General features: G+C 35.7%; 1 protein-coding gene across 2 annotated transcripts in view; it reads left to right on the top strand.

Annotated features, from left to right (window-relative positions):
• CFAP43 (cilia and flagella associated protein 43) overlaps positions 1–22,485 on the top strand; it is a 44,007-nt gene that overhangs the window by 20,479 nt on the left and 1,043 nt on the right. Inside the window, exons 14-37 of one of the 2 annotated variants that reach the window (XM_048947182.1) lie at positions 199–339; positions 2,324–2,493; positions 2,805–2,957; positions 3,376–3,506; positions 3,998–4,163; positions 4,664–4,774; positions 6,223–6,300; positions 6,936–7,061; positions 7,492–7,596; positions 8,297–8,413; positions 9,323–9,529; positions 11,469–11,675; positions 12,361–12,450; positions 13,195–13,272; positions 13,948–14,073; positions 15,032–15,151; positions 15,233–15,340; positions 16,825–16,911; positions 17,193–17,281; positions 17,665–17,872; positions 18,520–18,632; positions 19,423–19,579; positions 20,372–20,536; positions 21,018–21,098. In XM_048947182.1, the coding sequence (XP_048803139.1) occupies positions 199–339; positions 2,324–2,493; positions 2,805–2,957; positions 3,376–3,506; positions 3,998–4,163; positions 4,664–4,774; positions 6,223–6,300; positions 6,936–7,061; positions 7,492–7,596; positions 8,297–8,413; positions 9,323–9,529; positions 11,469–11,675; positions 12,361–12,450; positions 13,195–13,272; positions 13,948–14,073; positions 15,032–15,151; positions 15,233–15,340; positions 16,825–16,911; positions 17,193–17,281; positions 17,665–17,872; positions 18,520–18,632; positions 19,423–19,579; positions 20,372–20,536; positions 21,018–21,098 (3,134 nt within the window). The remainder of the gene's footprint in view (positions 1–198; positions 340–2,323; positions 2,494–2,804; positions 2,958–3,375; positions 3,507–3,997; positions 4,164–4,663; positions 4,775–6,222; positions 6,301–6,935; positions 7,062–7,491; positions 7,597–8,296; positions 8,414–9,322; positions 9,530–11,468; positions 11,676–12,360; positions 12,451–13,194; positions 13,273–13,947; positions 14,074–15,031; positions 15,152–15,232; positions 15,341–16,824; positions 16,912–17,192; positions 17,282–17,664; positions 17,873–18,519; positions 18,633–19,422; positions 19,580–20,371; positions 20,537–21,017; positions 21,099–22,485) is intronic. The other variant, XM_048947181.1, reaches the window with a different exon arrangement.

The raw sequence follows: 22,485 nt of genomic DNA, 5'->3' as shown, positions 1-22,485 counted from the left end.
AATGTTCAGCGTAACCAGAGCACTTAAGTGCTCATCAGTACTTCTGATATCAAGTTGTGGCTTCTCTGACATCTTAATGCAAATTTGAAACAGTCTTGTTGTGCAGAGCTGTATTCTGAAAAGGGGTCCCATTTTGTTTTATGTAATATCTCAGTAAAAATAATGTTACCATGATGTAGTAATTTGCTGGTATTTCAGTGTTGGCAGGTGAGGTGCTGAGTCTTTCAGTAGTTTCTGACTTCAAGAACAATGTAGTTGAAGTGATGGTGCTTCTGAATGTGGCAGAGATCCAACAAACAAGGCTGGAAGTTTTTTGCCTGTCATCAACACTCATGGAAGGTATGAACTGAAATATATACTTTGTGATGCTTTTATAAGACTAGAATAGATTATTGCCTTTCATTACCCAAAATACTTGCAGTCTTAATCTCTTCCTTCATCTCATCTGTACATTCTTCTGCACCACCACTTCTCTTATGGCTGCCTGGAGACTTAAAGTCAGCTGAATTGTTTCAGTAAAAATACTGTGATATTTTGAGCAAAATGCAGGGAAAGAAGGAGGGAAGTATCTTACATGTAGAATCACAAAGCAACCACTTCACTACTACCACTATTGTTATTGTTGTTATTATTACTATCATGTGGAAATTCCCAAAGTAAACCACTAAGAGACCTTGTGCTTGTCATTACCTACGTGCAGACTAAGTATATTAAAGTGGAATCTATCCCACCAGCCTCTTCATAGAATTGTAACAGATATATATTAGTTTGTTAAGAACATGTTAAAGGTCAATATTTCTCAAAAAATAATTATTCTGTTCTTACAATTTTTCTACATAGAAGTACCAGGCAGAAATTCCACTGTATTTATAAAATACTAACTTGTAAACCCAGTAAGGAATGTTACAGAGAAACATTCCATGAGAAGCTCTGCACAGTGATGAAAAGGGAAGAAATAAAGAGAATTAAGAGTGGTGCACTTCAATTCATCTGCTAAAAATCTGGGCTGTGTATCTGCAGTGTGCAATGTGCATATTGAGATATTAAAGTTAGAATATCTAACTTTAGATTACAAATATAATATGGGGAATGAAGTGAAGGGAACCTGTTTTGTGTTTCACTAAATTGGATATCCCACACTAAATTTTCAAATGGTCGTGCTTGGTTTTATATGTTCAATTCTCAACTGTACAATGTCAGTAATTTTTCTGTGCACATCTGTGGTGTTATAACACTTTAAAATGAGTCTTTTTTTAAAAAAGCAAATAGACACAAAATGGACTCAACTGCTGTGAGTGATCATAGAACTTGTAATATTCTAGGAATGCATTGATTTGGGGCACTTCCTGGAATCAGATGTAAAACTAAATTAATAGCTGTGGAAGGACTTAAATGCTTTAACTTAAATAAGGCACAGAGTAGGTCAGTACTGCACATGGTGTCCTCATCACACAGCCAGTGCAGGATAGTGCACTAACAGTGGTTGTCAGTGACAGTGTGAAGTTCCACTTTTATGTCTCTTCCATCCTTGAATTTCCAAGTGAGCAATACTGCTCGAGGTTTCATTCAAGTCCCCGTCATGTTACAGAGAAAGAGTAGTGCAAACCCATTATTTACATCATTCTACTCCTGTATCATTTACATTAGATGCTACTGGTGACTAGCAAAGCCTTTTGTGGTGAAAAATGAGCTCTAAGTAAGCCTGATACCAATTATTCTGTTAGATATTTACTATGTTTTTACTATAGTATATATTATATACTATATATTATTTATTATTCTGTCTAGTTATTTACAAGTAATTTTGAAGAGGACTTACAACTCACAATCTTTCTTAGAAGTAATCCTCAATGATAGTGTTTTCTCTAAATATACAACATTAGTTTTTAACCTAACCATAGTCAATTAAATTGGAGTATGATTTTTAAAGTTGCTGAGAATCTACATTTTTTGCATCAGTCTTAATGTCAAATGTCTCTTGAAAGCTCAAATTAAACAATCAAGAAGAATAAAATGCCCTTTTGAAAGCAGTGATTTGAGCCTCTGTGCAAACTAATTTGCACTGCTCATGTAATATCTAAAAAACTGGTTAAATCGGACAAATTTTTACTCACTGTGGCTGAACTGTTGATAGTACTTATTCAGAACTAATATAGCTCTCTTGGTACATCACTGCAGTGTGCTATATTTGCACAGTTAGTGTTTCAAGCTACAAATTTTAACTCAGTCTCCTTAAACAATTCATGCTTACTCTTTGCTGAGACTGATTGATTTACGGTAGTGGTGGTGATGTCTCTTCCTCTTTATTTTATCAATCTTTTAGGAATTGATAAGTATGCTAACAATCAAGGAATGCTAAATGCTAGTGCCATTAAAAAGGAGCAATATGATCTGGAGTACCCTCTGAGTTCAGCAGTCAGACTGAAGGATAACATTGTTTATGGCTATTGTACCTGTGCACCTTTCATCTGTAAATACAATCTCTCTAAACAGGTAAATTCCCGAAAGTTGTTTTACTTTGTCATGGTGAAGTACCAGCTAAGAAAGCTCATATATGAAGTGAATATATGATAGGGCATTAGCTAAAAAACTTCTCCACACTTAAAGCATCTACTCCATCTTAAATATCAGAAGCCTGGCATAACAAAGATCTTTGTTTTATGAAAGAAAAAGCCAAATTCTTGTAGTAAAACTCATGCAGCTTGCAGGCATGTGGTAGACAACCCACAGCTATTGTTAGTCTCCTCAAAATGGCATGGATATGTCAATTATTCTAACTGCTGCTAATATTGTTTGGTTGACAGAGCATTTTGGAAGATCCACCAGTATTTTTATCAGAAAAAGTAATTCCTACCAATCAGTTTGGATCAGGATTCATCTGTTTGTCACCCAACAGCCGATGGCTGGCTTCAGCCGCAAAGGATGGTGTTTTGTTCATCTATGACACTTCTACCATGGTAGGTGGGCACAGACTTCGTTTGCTTTTCACCTGAAAGACCTGTGAGAGCTACTTTATTTCATAGTAAACTCTTTTTCACTTAAATATGAAGGTGTTTCAGAAAAAACTTCTGTTGAACACGAATTGACTCAGCAATTGTTTTTATAATGAATGTGAATATGATCACATCTATTAATTTTCTTCTTCAGTAAGTTTTTGGGTTTAAACATGAGTTTACTGATCTTCATCTCCAACAAAATCCATATACAAAAATTGTTCTTACCTCTAGTCAAAAATTATAAACTTATGAACTCTAGTATTTTATATACTTCATATTGACACTTCAGATAGACCTTTATCTAAAAATAAAGCAGTATAATTTAGAGCCATTATCCATTAAGAAGTTATATTTGATGAACTATTTCTGACTTTTCTAGGAGCTACTTGTTCAAAACTATTGTCACTCATATGAAGGAGGGGGAATCAGATCTGTGGTATTTTCACCAGATGGCAAATTCATCCTGGTCAGTGGTGAAAGTGACGGTGCCCTGGTGTGTCTGAAATGGAAGTATGTATAAAGTGGCAGAATAAGATTGGTATAAATTCTGGGATCTGGGCAGACTAGTTTTTGCATCTACTTGTGATTCTGAACTTTGTTTTGGTTAGTCTCAAAATAAGGAGAACTGGATTGAATTGTTTGGTACAAAAGTCACTCCTTTCAACTGTAGAGGTCTCTGCAATTCATGACATTGTGGAGAACATCTTGCAATTTGAGTGTGGTTGCAGTACAAGATATGAGTATCTTCTGATAAATACACATATTACGGATGGTGGGCTTCTTGTCACTTTCAAATAAGCCATCTGAAAATTTCTAATTCTGTAGAAACTTCATTTAATTCTTGAACACCAACAGCATTGAATCGTAAGTAAAAACACTGTATAGGTGTGTTTAAGAAAACACGTTGTTTTGTTGTTGTGTTACAGAGAACATTTTAAAATTCCTCAGTTTTCATAATAAAATTTCACAAAAAATATATCAATTCCTTTATTATTTAATAGGAAGATAAAGGAAATGGAAGTTAAGGAAGCTGATTTGCACTGGCAATCTCTTCTTACTATATTGAACAAGTCTATTTCGGATGAAAATGCTGTTTTAAGATGTATGGCAGGATGGCAGATTGAGTCAGAATCCACATCAGAATCGGTTCCAGAAGAGAAATCTGAGGTATTTTCTTAATTTTGGTGAGAAGAAAACATATAATCATTATCCTAAAGTTTATCTTTTTATGTTAGTAGAAGAATACCCCTGGCAGGTTGGCTATGGTTAATTATTAATTCATGGAACAGTATTACCAAGAAAATTAAAGTTCATTGAAAGACAACTTTCATGTCTTTGCTTTTATTTGTTGTTTTTCTCATATGAATTTGTCATTCACAGCGTAATATTACTGCTATACACTGTGGGTTGTTTGTTGTATATTCTTCTGTTGAAATAAAGCAGGGCAGTGATTACAGAGTTTAGTACAGTCATTCCATTGTAGTCAAAAGTCTTTGCATAATAGCATAGATTTGCAAGATCAAATCTAGGAAATGAATATATTAATACCCTCTGGAATTTGGTGGTGGTTCCTTCCAGTGTAAGTGATTTATTTATTCATTTTCATTTCTTGTTCTCTTTCCTTCCATCGAAGTACTTGGGATGAATTTTTATATCTTTGTTTCCAGAAGTCACCACTTGAACCTTCCAGTGCAGCGGTGACAGAAGATGGAAACCTTGGAAATTTGCATTCAGACAGTACTAGTGAAATGACCTGGTTATGTCAGAAAACAGAGAAGGTATTTTCATACCAAAGATTTCAAAAGCCAGTAGCCATTTTAGGTGCTGAATTATATGCTGTAGATGAATGTAGTTTCTAAAAATGTAAGGGTGTTTTTAAAGTGTTTTAAGGCAGACACCTGAAAAACAGGAACTTTAAAGACCAAGGGAGCATTTCTACCCATGGAGCAGACTTGGTAACTAGAAAACTTTCTCCGTTTAGAAACCTATGAAGACATTTACTTCCCAAAGTGTCAAAATGTTGCACAGAAGATCAGTACGAGAAACCAGGAAGGTGTTCTCTTCTTGTCAGGGGCCATAACAAATTCTACAACACTATTAAACTATAGTCAACAATATGACATCAATTGCTAAAAAACCCTGGGATTTATTTCAGGTTAAGGGTGAAGTAAGGGTGTTATGTAGCCAAAGTAAAAATGCATGAAGTATCAGTTTGTAAAGAAGGGATTCAATGCTTTGAGAGCCTGTATTAAGTATAGATTTTTTGTTTATTCAGAAATATGAATTTATGGATTCTAGGAGGTTGTTTATGACATGAACCAGAGCAGTGAGTTTTGTCCAGCTTTTGGGGCTGAATGTATCTCAGAAATGACCTCCCAAATTGTGATACAATTTCACAAGTGGCAGATATCAATGCACCTGCCACTGAAAGTAGAGTCTTCTCCATCCCACTCCCAGGTGTGCATTCTTGTTTCTTCTTAGATGTTGCCACTCATGTTTTGGTTTCTGCATTATAATTTTTCATGACAGATCTATGTGACTGTGCATCCACAAAACTTCCATGTATAATTATTTTCCAGGTACAGGTGATAAGAAGCAAAGTTTAATGGTCCTAGATTGGTGTAAGATGCTTGTTAATGATTTAGGAAATTTGCATCTGACTTAGAGGATGGGCTCCATTCAGTGTAAGAATCATACTCTGGTTTCATGCAATCAGTAGCCACCATCTTACATAAAGCTGTAAAACTATTCTAGAAAGCAAATTCTAGAGTTGGAGAGCAATTGTGTAATTTTCTCTAAGAGATGAATCAAAGAACACTGTAGCAGCAAACAAAATTTCTCTGCTTTGGGAACAAGTAGCAGGTGTTAATTTACTTCAGTTTTTATATATCCCACTGAAAGTGCTTAGTGATAATGAAAAATCTAAGGAATGTACCACAGCTAACAAGTTCTGGGAGTAGGCTTTACCCAGTTCAATGTGCCTGTAATCATTTCACTTGTGCTTACTTTCTTCTTATGTATTTTAAGCTCTGTTGTTTGCAATGTAACCTGTTTGTACAGTTTTTCTCTTGAGCAATTCTAAGAGACATCCTCTGAATTAGTATTATGTCTGTTTCACTTATTTCCCTCTGGCTTTTTCTTTTCTGTAAAGATAATGTTCCTTTAGATTGTTTCAATGTTATTTTTCTTCTCTTTTTTGTCTTTCAACAATATATTTGTATGTTAGGTCATTAAGGAAGAGTCTGAAAGGTTTGCCAACCAGAAGAAAGAGATTCAAATGGGAATTAAGAAGCTGCATGAAACTGTGAGTTATTAAAAGGATGATGACTTCCTTACCAATTCTTTTGATTTGTTGTGTTTATTTTAGTAACTTGACACAAATCACCTGTTTTCCACCAATTTGTTGTTGTTCTTTTATTTTTATTTTTGAAGACCACTTATTTTATGGCTACCAGCTCCAGTGCTCTGTTACAGTCCAGACATTTTAATTATCTCTAAGGATGGAGACTCCATGAGCTCTCTCAGCAACCCATTGCAGTATTCCATCACCCTCATAGGAAAAAAAAAAAAGCTCAGAACCTCTCGTGTTTCAATTTGTGCCCATTGTCTCTTGTCCTGTCACTAGATACCACTGACAAGTCTATATTTACGTTTATAATGTATTTATATATACTGATAAGATCAATTCCTCCCACCTGTTTCCCAAATCTACTTCTTTCTAGTAGTGATTGATGACTGTGTTGAAAAAGAGTGCTTTGTGAGCATTTGCTCAACAAGTATCTGATAGAACTCTTTGCATCTGTTCTAGTTTCCACAGAAATAAATGAGGCATTACTTAACTAAAATCATTTTCTCTGATAGTAAGTTTTGTAGTTAAAAATAGCATCTCATCTATTCACGTTCAATTAATTTTTTTCTTATGCTTATTTTATACATAAGATCCAGAAAATGATGCATGAAAATGAACAGGTGCCAGATATTGAGAAACTGGGACAGCAGGAGTTCAACCTGGATATGGAAGAGCAGGAAAGAGCACAAGCAGAGGCTGAAAGAGAAGTGGCCAGGGTATGATAGAAGAGTGGGGACAGGGTGCAAGTGGGGGAATGTTTTAAAACCGATAATGAAAATTAAAAGGAATAATTGAAGAGCAAAGAGAGTAGTCTTAAAATTGCTGTTCACTGCTGAGTAGAAAGAAAAAAAAGAGTATTTAAATCACTTACTGAAGTAGATAAAAATGTTTATCCAGACACTGCCAACTGGAATATGGTCTATGCCAGTAATTGTAGTTCTGACACTGTGTCCTTGGGAATATTGCTTAAGTTTTTAAAATTATTCCTGTCAGTATCATGTGATACAAGTTTTTTGGGAAAGGTAGCTGTGATGGTCCAATGTAATGAAGTATTAGTAATTCTTTTGATGTGTTTATTTTACTAACTTGATACAAATCACCTGTTTTGCACCACATCTTGTTATTCTATGTTCTTCATCTTGAAAGATAAGGGAGAAGATTGAAATGGAGATCTTAGCTAATTGCTACTTGCAGGATGTCATCAAACATGAGTGCTGGGATTCCATGTGTGTAAAAGGACGGGCAGTTAAGGTAACCTCTGGTTTCTACCTAATTTTCTGCACTAGTTTATTCATTCCTTTAGGTGAGAGACAAACTAAATAGCTGTATGACACCTGTCTGGTTTACATGTAGTGTGGGAAAGAACTTCTTCCTGGGGCTTGTGCAAATTTTTCATTATCTCTTTCTCTGAGCCTGGCTAATTTTATCTTCCAGGGTTGATAAGAGCGCTGATAAGCAAATTACTCCTTAATTCCTTGATCTCAAAGAATGTTCTTGTACGGTTTTGCTAAAGGTTTAGTAAATATTATTTTTCTCTGTGTAGTTGGTATGGCTTCTACTACGCAGAAGATAACAGCAGAATTTAGCACTATTTTTGTCACTTTTGAGCAGAGGGACATTAATTATACTGAATTATCAAAACAGTGGTGGAAGACCAAGTCATTTTAGAAAAATCAAATTCTGGTAGAATTCCTTGGATAAAGAGGCTGTATCCATAAATTATTGAAGGGAGGTAAGAAAAAAATAAAATTTAAATTTAAGTCAAACATTGTCAATACCAAAAAAGGCAAGTGATTTTTGTCTTTTTTTTTTGCTATGTCTGTTATTTTATTCCAGATTTTTAAGAAGTTATTGCAACTGTTTAGCATGCATGTATTAAACAAATTAATTAATGGGTACTTTATGAAGACCTTTCTACTTTGTTTTTTTTGTTTTGTTTTCGTTTGAGCAGTGTTTCCATATAGCTTGTGAAGTGAAGAATTATCCCCTGAAGAAACGTGATGAAGAAGAGCTGAGAACTTTGGAGAAAGTTCTGCACTTAAGGAAGTTTGAAGCAGCTAATCTTAAGGTTACAGTCTGTTCATATAATCACAGAATTGCAGGGGTTGGAAGGGGACCTCTGGAGATCTAGACCAACCTCTCTGCTCAAGCAGGATCCCTAGAGTAGATTACACAGGGAGGTGTCCAGGTGTTTTGAATGTCTCCTTTGAAGACTATGCAACCTCTCTGGGCAGCATTTCAAATCGGGATGTTCTGAACAGGCGTTTTAATTGTTCTTTACAGGGACACGTTTCTTGCTGTAAAAATTGTCCAAGTAAAAGTAAAAAGATATGAAAAGATGAAATGTGGTTTTTACTCAGAACAAATGTATCAATATTACAGAATTGTGGAGTAGTTGAATTTGGAAGAGCCCTCTGGCAGTCATCTGCTTCAAGCAACTTGCTCTGGGTCATGTCCATTCAAGTTTGGAGTATCTCCAAACATGGTTTTTCATAACCTTCATGGGCAACTTGTTTCTGTGTTTGACAACACTTACTTTAGAAATGTTTTCTTGTATTTAAATCAGGTTTACTATATTTTTGGTGTGCAACCATTTTCCCTTAACCTGTCAGTGGATACTGAGAGAAGTCCAGCTCTGTTGTCTTAGATCCCCACTGTCAGGTTTTTATACTCATCAGTAAGGTTTCCCCTGAATCTTCTTCTTGAGGCTTAATAATCCCAGCTCTCTCTGTTTCTCCTCATATGCTTGGTACTCCAAATTCTTAATTGGGTATGTGGCTCTTCATTGAATTTGCTCCAATACACCTTTGTGCTGCAGAACCCCACAACTGGGACCAAGTATTCTAGATATGATCATTATGACTTATTTTGATTTCTGGGCAAGGTTTAATTGCTGAATATGACCTCTAGAACATTTTTATGCAACTACCACAGAATTGTGTGCAAAATAAAACAGTTTTATTTTTGTAATATTCAGGTTCAGAAAAAAGTTCTTGAGACTAAATCTGAGGCTGTATTATTTGAAGAAGAAGAGAATACAGGAGAAGTCATGGCTGGTGATACTGCATCTTGCTGCCTGGATGGAAGTCTGAGTTCTCAGTATGGTGCAGACACATCTATACTTTACCACCAATTGGACTTGCACTCCAGGGAGCAGAAAGTCAATCAGATAGTATTACTGAAGGTGACTATAAATTTGTGTTACTGCAGTGACACTGTAATATCTGTTGGTCCACATAGAGGTCACAGCCACTGTTAGATTCTGGGCGTAATTATACTGCACAACGGAGTGTTGCATAGATCTCTGATCATGAAAGCTGGTAATTTCTCATGATGTAGTAGAAGCTCATCATTTCATAGATTCATAGAATGGCTTAGGATGGAATGGACACTAAGACCCATGTATTTCCAATACCTCTGACATGGGCAGAGTTGCCACCTGCTATATCACAGTGCTCAGGGCTCTGTATGATCTGCCTTGAATGCTTGTAGGGATGAGGCATCCACAACTTACCTGGGCAGCTTCTTTCTGTGCTTTACCATCCTCTGAGTAAAATCTGGGATTGTCCCAACCCAAGTGCAACACCTTGCACTTGGCTTCCATGGGCCCACTTTCAAGCCTCTGACATCCATTCCTTCTATTGTGTCAACTCAGCTTAGTGTGGACTTGCCAGCTTAAGTCTGGAAGAAAAATGTTTGTACAAAACTGGTAATCCAATTTGAGGGTCTTTGTAGTTGTTCACTAGGTTAAGAGTTTGTATAGATGAAGCTAGCTTGTACATCTCAGTGTGCTCTCTTAAAACTTGTCCTCTTACCTATTACATGCTGCTGATCTAAAGATGATGGGGTGGATACTTAAAACATCTTATTTCTTTTCAAACTTACCAGCCTTCATTAGGAACATTTAATGTTTGTTATTTATTATTCATAACATGAGATTCTCCTACTACTTATACCCTAGCCCCGGTGCCTTTAATGATAAACATGATAAAAAATTGTTTTCTAGTGATAATAATTTACAAAGGTAGAAATGGTTAAACTAGCATTAAGCCCTGCCTCCTTAGAGCTCTTTGAGGCTGTTAATGCGAGCAGACCTTAGTGATTATGCATTATAATATATGAAATCTGGTAGATATACTGATGTTTGAAGTAGTTGAGGGAGAAACACATGGAGCACTTATCTTTTGAATATAAGCTGGGATTTAACAAGGTGATTTTACTGTGTGGCTTTCAGGATGCGTATTTTATCTCTAATTGTAGAAGCACTTCAGTGAGCTTGGTGAGTGACAGATGGCAGGCTAGGTATTGAGCAGAACCTTTTTTCTTCTCTCAGCATTGTACCTTATCTGCCATCCTTTCTTATTACATCCTAACTCATTACTGTATTAGCAGTCAATTAAATAATCCTGAACACACATTTATTGTAATAGAAATTGTAGACATCTAAGCAACTCAAAATATAAAGCTTGATGATAGGACTGAAATTCTCTTTGTTTCAGTTAAGTAAATTGATGCAGCAGGAGAGACACACAATTTTCCTTCTTTATATTGTACTTTTCTTTGCTGAGTTCAGTTGCTTAGGGTAAAGGAAGGATTTGTCTATTAAGGATGTATGCTTAAAAAATCACTTACTTAAAGATGTCATGCAGAAAATCTCATTAACACATATCAAAATTACAAGCTACAATCCTTAAAAATCAGAAAAGCGTATACTTAATTCTGCTCCTTCACCTGTGTTTTACAGTCTTTAGAATTGTGTAATTTTTTACTTTGGAGCACCTTCCTTCAGACAAAGACTGCAAAAAATGGCAAGAAGGCAGCCTAATTTTTTTTTTATTTTGTTTTGGCAACACTGTTTCATTCAGAATCTTTGATAAATGGCAAATACAGTAGAGAAGGAATAAAAATTTCTAGGGGAAAAAAAAAAAAGAAATAGTAATTTGCCCACTTAACAAAGCTTGAACTCTGCAACTCTGCTCTTATAACAAGGAAGAATTAACAAGATTCCCAGTCATACATGCAAATACAGACATCTATGATTCCAAAGTAGTATTTATGGAAGAATAGGACCTGTGCAGCATTGCTGTTCCTTTTTTTTTTTTTTTTTCTTTTTTTTCTTTCAGGACATCATATACAAAGTGAAAACTGCTTTTAATAAGGAATTTGACATAGTTGCTCAACAAAAGGAGCAGGAGATAGCACGAATTAAAGAAAGAAACATAAGGATCCGAGAAATCTTGGGACAACTTGACCTCCAAGTGGAAGTGTGGGAGCCAGGTCTTACATGTGATGAGAAACCAGAGCAGGTGTTTACTGTTCAGGATTCAGAGGTATCTGAAAAAAAAAAGCTTTCACATTCACCTACACAAAAACAGTTATCTGATTCTTTTTATTTCTAGCTGTTGTTTGTACTGAAAAGCATTAAAACAGATTGTGTCTGTGTACTTAAAATCACCCATCTGGCTCTTCTTCTTTCCTTCCCATGCCTTCCCTTTCCTAAATTTTAAAGTAGAAAGCCCCTAATAAGTCACTATGAAGTGAACAAAATACTGAATTAAGCTTTTAATCTGTCATAAGTGATGGTAGAACTTATCCTCGTTCTTGGTTAAAAGATTTGAACCAATCTGGCAGGAATATATAAGTATATGTGAGAGTTTCCCTGATTTTTCTTCAGTCTCTGAGCTCAGCTTCTGGGCACTTCAGCACAGTTAGTGTTGTACTTCTACATAAAACTGATTATATATGAATAAATAATTGCTCAAAACATGACTAACACTAGCTAAAATGACGTAGTTCATATTTTAGTGTTTTTGGAACTAAAATATGCTATTTCATAGCTTTTGGAGCTGTTCTAGAGAACAGTTTTGTTCTTGATGTATGTTATCATAGAGCAGGACTTAAAAATGTGAATATTAAAAATTATTACATCGTTTTTCCAAATGTTTTTGTCCATGTATGATAACGTTCAAAGAAAATGTTTGGAACTCTGATAAAGACATGATCTCCTACTTTCAGATTAAAGCTGAAAAATACTTGACTCCACAAGAGAGAGAGAAAGCAGAAATGCTGGCCAGACTTGAAATGGAAAGACACCTTGCTTCTCTGGTACTTAAAGTAGCATCCTTTGTACTGAACAGGCCACTGTTACTCATTTGTCTTATTTAATACTGTACTGGAATACACCACCAATGTAGTACAGGAGTATAAATGTAAAAATGCTAAGTAATAATGAAATAGGCCTTTTCTGCTTATTTTCATTTACTCTCAGGTTACACAGACCAGCTGGGTGAAGAAAAGATTTGGTGTTATGCTTTCAGTTATTAAAAATTTGCTTAGTAGCAATGCAAAGCACCATAGTGGGAGACATGCGACTGGAAACATCTCTAAATGTATGCTGCTGTTTAGTCAAGAGCTCTGGGCTTAGTATGGCATGGTTGAGATTCTGACTTTTCTTCAGAGTTTGCTATATGATCATAACGCTTTCCTCTGGCTTTAAAATACATCTGTGAAAAGTCTAAGATGGTTTCAGCCCCCAAAAGGATGGACAGTAAGATGGTGGCACTACAGCTTCCTTCATCCTTGCCTGCCAACTGGGCAGGAGTCGTCTGTGTATATGTACTATTTCTAAAGCTGCCAAAATTGCAGTTTTAGTTATTTGGTATATTATCATCAGGAGAAATTCTGACACTTATAGTGTATTTCATTCACACCTGCAAAGAGCATTAATAGCGACACATTCAAATCCTATTTATGTTCTACAGGTGAACTGCACTATTATAATTCCCAGAACTTGCAGCTAATACACGTATTGTACATTCTTTAAATATACGTATTTTTCATTTTTCCCAGGACAGTGAAAGACAGCGTGCTCTCAATGACATGATGGGTGGAGTTCTAGAAGTCACACAGGAAGATATCTTGAAAATTGTAAGCTGTGTTTCTGCCACATCATTTAGACAGCTTGTCAATTTCAGTAAACGTGAATTTCAAACCAGAATTTGAACCAGACTGCTGCATGCATTTGGTCATCAACACCTGTTCTATCACAGTGGAACATTGTAAAAATGTAATCTAGTATTGTCACTGTAACAACTGTTTTTTTTGAGGGGGACTATTCATGGGCGATTATCCATGACTGTGATCTTACCACATTCCATTTAACTCAGCAAGGAAAGTTATTAGATCCGTAAAGGAAGGAAAGATTGTGAAGGAGTGTCACAGAAAACACAAAGGGCGGACTCGTGCTGTCTTCCTAGGATTGATCTCTTTCACAAAATTAGGACTGTTCTTAGAGGTGCAGTTGGAATTGGGAATGCGCACAGAAAACATACATCTTGTACTGACAAATAGTATATTTGAGCATGCCATACTTGTACTGTACAAGATCCACTAGAAAATCCCTGTAAGTAACTGGTGAAGAACTCAATCATATATATGCACAAAAATCAACAGACCAGAGAAATGGAACATTCATGTTACTTACGGTTTGAAGCATAGCTACCAATACTACCTTTGGTTAAAATTGATGTGTATTCTTTCTTAGTGTGTGCTGAAGGAGACTTAATACTGCTTCTGAAGCATATTTTTCTTTAATGCTTTCAGGATATTCCTCCACCTTATTTTATATCCAAGCCTGAAGATGAATGGAATGATCAAGAGAAGAAAATATTCAGAAAATACGAGGAAAAAGTTAAAGAGCTGAATGAAGAAAAAGAAAAATATAGAAGGGTAAATTAAAATGAGAGAAGGAGTGGTTTTGTTAATGAGCAACATTTCTGATTTTTGTCAGGATCTATTTCTAAAATGGTACTAATAAATAGAGCAAATGAAGAACAAGTGAATAACAAAGATCATGTGATGTATTAAGTTATAGCTTAAACAGTAAAAAGGCAGTCTGTACTCATAACAACTTGTATGTACCGGGACTAATAATAGCTGACAAAAGGTACTTTTCATTTCCAAATATACCAGTATTCCTAAAATGCTTTTTTTCATGTTGCGTTCCTGGAGTTGGTGATGCCATACACAAATAATGTCATTTCACCTTTGAAGTGGTATTTCACAAAACAAACAAACAAAAACACCCTATGTAGCCTGGCAGCACTTTCCTTTCAAGATGGAAATTAATAGCTTCATTCCCTTGGACAGCTCTCATTATTGTTAGGACAGATTTAAATAAATTTTACCACAGTCATCAAAATACTACTTCCAGAATGTAGCTGTTGTTTAAATAAGATAAAATACGGAATCTTAGCATTTTTTAAATAGCTGTTCAGAGTCATTAAGAGGAATACAAAGTTGTATTTTGATTTAAAAAAAGTAATTAACTTATACACCTCAGCTGCAATGAAAGGGAGGGAAAATATCTTTTTAACTCTTTAAAAAAATGAAAACAATTTTTAAAAATGGCCATACTTTGAAGGTAAATTTAAAAAAATACATATTTCAATACTCTGATTCGATTAATTTCAGATAGGGCTATTCTGTTTACTGTTTATGCATTAGTGATATTGGATGGCTCTGGAGCACTTCAGGGCTTTAAAAACTTATGAGAAGAAAAGAAAACCTTTATATTGGAGAGGTGCTGTTCTATACTATGCATTCTCCAGCGTCCCTCAGCATACTGTATCAGAGTTTGTTCTTACAGATGAAACATTTGTTCTTCTTCTGTCCTTCTCTTCCCCAGGCACTGAAAAATGAATGGGAGGAACTTGAAGCTTCCATCCAGGAAACAACACAAAACTTTGATAAGAATGTGTGCAAACTTTTTGAAAAGAAAGTGAACTTAGAGAAGGTCATCTATCAGGTATGGCGGAGAACATTAATTTTTCATCTATACCTCTGTGCAGCAGAAACGTTGTTAATTTTTATTACCATCTTTTCACAGGAAGAACTCAAAATTGTCAATCTCATTTATTCTTTAATGTTGGATGAGGAGTTGGACAGTAGAAAAGCTGGACTTTGTCATTTCCTGGTAAAGAAGCAGAAAGAGAAAGTAAGTTATCATTTGGAATGCTTAGGAAATACGTGTAATTGCTGTACAATTTCTTCTGAAAACTGTTCTTTCCAAATCACAGTTTTGCTATGAATGATTTTCTGACAATTTTCAGAGCAGTTGACGCTTTCTTAAGATGGGCATAAGACATGGATTATGAACATGTATGGTTTTAAGTAGATAGCTATCTTTGTTCATCTGGCATTCTTTAGTAAAGCTGCATACATTGAAAATGGCATGCTGCTATTTGTTTGTTATACGCAGTAATTTTTAGTATCCAGTATCAAGCTTACAGGACCAGTAATGCTGCCATTTACATTAGAGAAATGCACACAAAGAATGCTTAGGGGAATCACACTTTTTGCTGGCTTGGCTAATGTAGTCCAGGGCCATGTGACTCGTATTTGCCAGTTCAAAGCATAAGTAGAGGTAGCATGGGTACCTGACTGTTGAAGCAGAACATAGGCAGTGTATAAAGTGGTTTTAGACTTGTCAGTGAATTTCATCTCCTGAAGAGTTTGCCAGTCCTTGCCAAACCATATACCAGTCAACAAAAAGACTGGGGAGCACAAGTAGTAGATTTGGATTTCAATACTACAAGCGCTTGCTGCCCACAGTACTGCTTTTGTCTGACACTTGTGATTTCTATTTCCTGCCAAACCCATCTGACTCATGGGATCTAAGCAGTAGTCTGCAGTTTGCTTCTGTCTCATGAGACAGTGTTATCCCATTTGCCCACTTTGTGGAGGTGCTCCTGAGACCACACTGCCTCCCCATGTCAAACCTCTAACTCATCCTGTACAGATCTCTTTGATTGGAGCTGCAGGCAGCTGTTTTTATGCCAGCTATAAGGACTGGCTCCAAAGTAGACATCCAGCCCCCTGCCACTGAATAGGATGAACTAGTTTTAAAATTATGTGAAGCAAAGGGTATACCAAGTTACATTTTTCAAAATACATCTTACGTTTAAAGTCTTTCTAAATATTGCCATTGCCATATCTTTTCATTTATGTGAACTGTCAAATGCAACAAAGCAAAGTACAAACACTTAAACAGCCTTGATTAAACAATTGAGCATTCAAACAGGGCAATAGCATTCCAGAATCAAAATCTTCCACTGACCAGTGTTTAAGAATTTTTGACCAATCTTAGCTGGGATTACATGAAAGGAAAAGGAAATATCTATACATCTAAGGATCTAAAGGAAATATCTATATATCTAAGAAAGAAGGAATATCATCATTAGTCTTTATATTCAAAATATAAAAAGAAGACTTAAAATACACAATTTTCTTATTTGTGGAATATTTGAATTTCGTATCTGTTCACCTTTAACCTGTATCCACAAATAACTTTCTGAAGGAGGCATTATGTGGCTCTTACAAACGGCTCATAAAGCTTTCTCTAGAATTGAGAAGGTGTCAGTTTTATCAGTACTTCTGCTGGCTGAGTTTCATTCTTGAAATTCTCTGGTTTTCTTACAGGTCAAGATTGCGAGAACAGTGGAGACTACAAGAAAGAAAATTGATTTTTACACAGAACAATACGATAATGCAGTAGCTGAAGATAAGGTGAGGCTCCAGATAAGCACAGGCAGATTCAGGAGTAAAATAGTTATTGCTGTGTCTTGGTAATGAGAAGAACATGCTGTATTTTAAGTGTGGTATGAGTTCAGTTTTCTAATCATGCTTTTCCAGAGGAAATCTAGACCACTTCTGAAAGTTTTATATGCATATATTTTTCATCACTACTTAATTTCAGTCATTAACGAAGTAAACTAAGATAGGAACAAGTTGCTGCTTTTTAAAAAATCACATTGTGATGACCAGGAAGCTTTCTGTTTCCCTCCTAGAATCTGGAATATGGTTTTAGGAAGAATTTTGCTGATGTTCCTGCTAATCTTCTTGATGAACTTTTGGAACTTTACAAATGTCGCCCAAGGTAGGAATAAATAACCCTGATTAAAATAGTTCAAATACTAATATTTCAAAAATAAGATTTGGATTACTGAAATAATTAGCAATTATTGTGGTAATCAGTAGATTGCCTTCTTTTTATTAGATGGTTAGCAATAGTTGATTTCCTATCATACTAACAATTGTTATTTTGAGTATGTATGTTTCCTGGTTTACACCACAAAATACATTTAAAATGCAATCTAAATAATCATCAGTTCTCATAAACATTCTTATTTTGTGTAAGATGTAGTTTTACCTTTTTTTTCTTTGCAAGAAATTAAGAGTATGAAATATTCACAGTTGTATGTTGTATTCTTTCATGTAAGAATAAAAGTAAATACTGTATGTACTGTGTATATACACTAGGACTGTAATGACAGAAATCTCTCTGGACACTGCAACCTGTTCTAGAAGTTCTTCAATGTCAGCTGAAGATTTCAAAGATGAACTCACCCGTTTAATGAAAGCTATGGATGAACTGGATAATCCTGAGCACATGCCTAATGGCTTAGACCCATCTATATGGGAAAGTTTTTGTCTAGCTAGACGAAATAAATTCAAGAGTGAGCAGCTGGTATGTAAATGCTTTATTTTGCCACTATATTTTTCAAAGTATATACTGAAAATTTCTGTGGAGTTCAAAAATGATGCTAGGCTGGTGGTGAACTGAATAGGCCGCATAAATAAACTGCATCTAATTGGGTTGGTTATGTCTGGCCACTTTCTATTCAGAATAACAGAAGTGTCAACAAAATAAACCAGCTCTAGTTCTTCAGAGCAAACATTACCATATTAACATGAGAGCATTTAATAGGGATATTTGTGACCTTGGTATGATTTCATTTTAAAACATTTCTATCTTCATGTTAAAAAAAACTATTGAATGATTTCATTTTCATAATCTTTTAGAGTCTTTCTCTTCCGTTTGCACGCCATACCAATGCATAACCACTGCTAAAGCATCAGGAACAATTCTTAATGGAGACTGTTTCTGCAAAGCTCTAGTGGACTATTTGTTCAGCTTAAAAGCATAGAAGTGGCCATCTCTTATCTCCAGAGACAGATCTGATGAGACAGAATAAATTTTCTGATCAGAACGTAGGACTCTGAGCCAGCATATTTATACATACGTGTGTCTTCTTCAGATCTTTTCTATTCTTGCTTATCCTGGCAAACGTATGAAGTGGGGAAAATTTAGAATGTCATATGTCACTTGTTCAGGTGAAATGGATGGCCCTAATTCTGGCAGAAATTGAGGTCTTTCTCCAAAGAAGAATAGATGACAATGAGAAGATGAGCTCAAAAATAGAAAAAATTTTCCAAGAACTCACTTGGTAATTTTGTTTCTTTTCTATATTCAGCTACATTTTGATATTCCAGCATCACAGTCACATGCAGAATTACACAGCTGTGTTCTTTTATCTAGAAGTCAGCTAAGATATTTGAGAGGTATGGTAGGATTGCAGCATGTGTGAGCAGGCTGAAGCCAATCTTACCTTAGCATTTTAAATAATGATGTCAGTAAGGATGGCAGTGTGGTCTTCAATGCAAACTCACTACCCCAAAAGCTCTATCATACATCATAATAGTGATTACCAAAAGGCTTTTAAGGCCATAGTTGAGCTAGTTGATCTAGTTAATTTTTCCTCATGTAGGCCCAGAGAAACCACAGTCATCACTCCTGTTCGCAGTTTGCTGCTCAGTCGCATGACACCTGGTTTCACTGAAATGATTTTCGTTTTTTGTATATACAACATTTTTCATATTCGTTGTCATTCAGGAGCAAACCTCAGGAAAATTGCACTAAAAAAAAAAAAAAAAAGGTGCTGGCTGGAAGTCTCCTTCATTTCCTTGGCAATCATTATTAAGATTATTGTTCAGGTAGGGCATTTTCTCTCAGAACATCTGCTAGAGTGTGTTAACCTGAATCTAGATGTGGACTTTATATGTGGAAATAAGTTGCCAACTCTGAAGTAATTTGGGGAGTGAATAAAAGACAAGGTGTGGAAGAGTAAGCCCCACTTGAGCACAGCATTTACCACCCAAACATTTTGAAAATCATGGGAGGATTTATATATTCAAGTTGCAATCACTAAGCATTGCTTTTGTTTTCTGCTATTTTAGGCTGCAGGAGGAGAAGATAAAATTTCAACTGAATTTGACTTTCCAGTTTTTGCTAAAACAAGGACAGGTAGAATTTGAAAGTACTGAGATCCCAGATTACGCTGATGCCATTTTCATTAAAAAGAGTGTTATTGAAGAACTGAATTGCAATATCATGGTAATTTATGAGGGAGGAAGCTTAAGTTTCTTAAATAAAATATTGTCTTTCAGGGATTGGGTTCTTTTTCTGTAATATCTAGTTTCAAAGCAATAAGGTCAACTGTAAACTACAAGATGGTGAGAATTTTGTAATGTCTTTTATTATTATATATAGATTGCAACATGGACTGCTTTCTTTGTGTTTGATCAATACAATTCAGATGAATGAAACAGTTTTTAGACCTACCATCACTTACATGCTGTAAATAGAAAATATTACTATTACAGGCACAAGCCCTAAAATTCCCTCAAGGCAAACATACAGTCATGTTGAACCTTAGGTTACAGTAAGATTTAAAAAAGTAATAATACAACTTTTAATATAAGGTTTCAAGTGTAAGTATCACTTTCACAGTTTTTCATACTCGCTAATGTTTTTATTAGGCATTCTACTATAAGTTTTTATTTTTCATGCTCCTGCACAAATAATTCAGTAATAACTACAGAGTACCTTAAGTGTGTATTTTGCAGAGGTGAAATGCTATAATGTTCTTGTAAAATATAAGAAGATGGAGTGTGATGTTATTTGTAATTTTTGTTGTAATTTTCCTTCTGTGATCCAAGGCTGTGATGTGGGACACAAAAGGGAATAAAATTCCACAAAAGATAGCCATCTAGAGCATCTGGAATTAGTGTATTCTATGGTGTATTTTCCTTACTTAATCTAGTAACTTTGGCACCTTGCCCTTGTAGCAACTAATTATTTCATAACCCATGAAATGTGTTAACTAAAAATAATCTCTATTTTCAGGATCAAGTAGAAAAAAAAATTGCTAGCATGGTGGAATGCAAAGAATTCTCTAAGGGGATATTTCAGCTGGAATGGGAGCACAAGAAAATGAGAATGCAAATAGAAGATCTGAATCAGAAAGCTCGGGATATTGCAACATTACCTATTACCAAAGATCGCCAGCTAGTGAGTTATTTTCTCTAAGTTACATTTTGACCACAGTGAATTTTGTTTCACAAAGATTTTATCTATTAATTTGGTGGGTTGGTACCCTGAAAGGATGAATGTTGAATCTACAGAAATCTGTCTACTGCCTATTTTTGACTGCCCTCTGTGCTTAGATTACCTTATAAATAAAAGTATAGTTTGGTGTTTTGCTGTTGCTTTAAAAACAAACAAACAACAAAAAAACACAATTTGTTCAGTCTTTATTTGCATTAAATCATAGAAATCATGCTGTTTAACAGCTGCATGGTATAGTATTCCTGCAGCATCAAAACCTGTCTTTAAAATGTCCATTTATGATGACAAGTAAGGTTTTTTACTGCAGAAAAGTACACTGAGTTTGTTGGTTTTTTGTGTTTTTTTTTTTTTGTTTGTTTGTTTTTTAATTTCACAATTTAACAAACAGGCTTGACAAACTGATTTATTTGTTTTTCATTCTCAGTTCCTAACCATGCTGGACTATGATAGCCACATTGCCCACCGCATCGCAGTGATGGAGCAGACTCTTGTTGTCATGGATAAGGTGAACCATCTCCTTTCAGAGACATATCCTAACTGTTCTGTGTTAGGAAAAACGCTTTTAAGGAATGATGGTAACTGATGTAGCCATACTAAACTCTTCAGCTAGCTCAAGGACTGTTGAAATGTAACCACAACAGTACACACGGATGAATATATGAGGGCTGATGAAGACATGAAAACAATGCTTCCTATGTTATTATGTTGGTCCATGATGTCAGAGGTGGATGTTGGTAGAATGGCTGTAGAGGCTGAACCTTCCTACCGATATTCTGCAATGTGTTGTTGCCATGGGACAGATGGCAGCAGAGGGGCAGTCTGACAGATTGGCATCTGACAGGGAAGCAAAGGTGTGTCATTGAATTATTTCATGTGCAGAAGAATGGCACCCACTGACAGTCATTGATGCTTGCTGAATGTTGATGGAGTCCAAATAGTGGATGTGAGCACAGTGAGGTGGTGGGTGGTGTGTGTCAGTGGTGGCAGCAACAACAGTGGGTCACCTCATATGAGCATGGCATGCAGGCTCTTGTTCATCACTGGTAAAAACGCACAGCTAATGGAGGTGAATTTGTTAAAGTGCATTGTAGCTGAGAATTTATCAAATAGTGCTGTTATGCTCTCTGCATCTGTTGAATTTCCATTACTTTTGGAGCAACCAGTGTGCTATAGCTATGTTGTTTATTTATCTGTCTTTCAATAGTTTCAACTTGCCCCGAGCCATCATAGCAGCACTGTCGCCAGTAGCCAGCTAGAAAACTCTGAAGTCTTTGGAAGCAGTTGGGCATGAATCTACTTTTGTTCCTAGAATTAAATGTCTTCCTTCTTGAAAATCTGAACGCAGACCTTCTTAACACTTCTTACAAATCACTGTCTATAAAAGTCACTATTCTGTTTTCTAATGAAGTCTTGTTTCAAATCTTCACTGCTTATTGTTTCTCTCTAGCAGCAAGTCTGTTCGTAGTATCACTGCCTTCCTATATTCAAAATAACACAGACACGATTAGTTCCTTACCTATTTTAACATTTTATGGCTATTCTTGTTTTTAAGGGATTCCACTGGATTTTCTGCAGCTTACTGTAAATGACATCAGCTGCCATTTTCTCTAAGTTCCTCTTCAATCTTCAGTATTGACATTATCTCTTTGCAGCCCTTCAGATGTCTTCAGCACGGCAGCCCTACCTTCTGCAGCATCTGGCAGCCAAAGAGAACTTTCAATGCACTGGTTTCATTGACTTCCTTTTCCTGCTTTGCCTGTTCTGTATTTAATCTTTCTTCTTGACCCATGCATTTTTCTTCCTTGTCTGCTACTCCTATTTAAACACTCTAAAGCATACTGAAATAGTGTGAAAATAAAGCTAGAATGTGCTACTGGTCAGATCCAAATACA

Source organism: Lagopus muta, chromosome 5 (genome assembly GCF_023343835.1).
Source record: "Lagopus muta isolate bLagMut1 chromosome 5, bLagMut1 primary, whole genome shotgun sequence".
In the NCBI taxonomy this organism is placed as follows: Eukaryota; Metazoa; Chordata; class Aves; order Galliformes; family Phasianidae; genus Lagopus; species Lagopus muta.
Note: the sequence above shows the minus strand (reverse complement) of the source record. Positions and strands in the feature narration are given on the sequence as shown.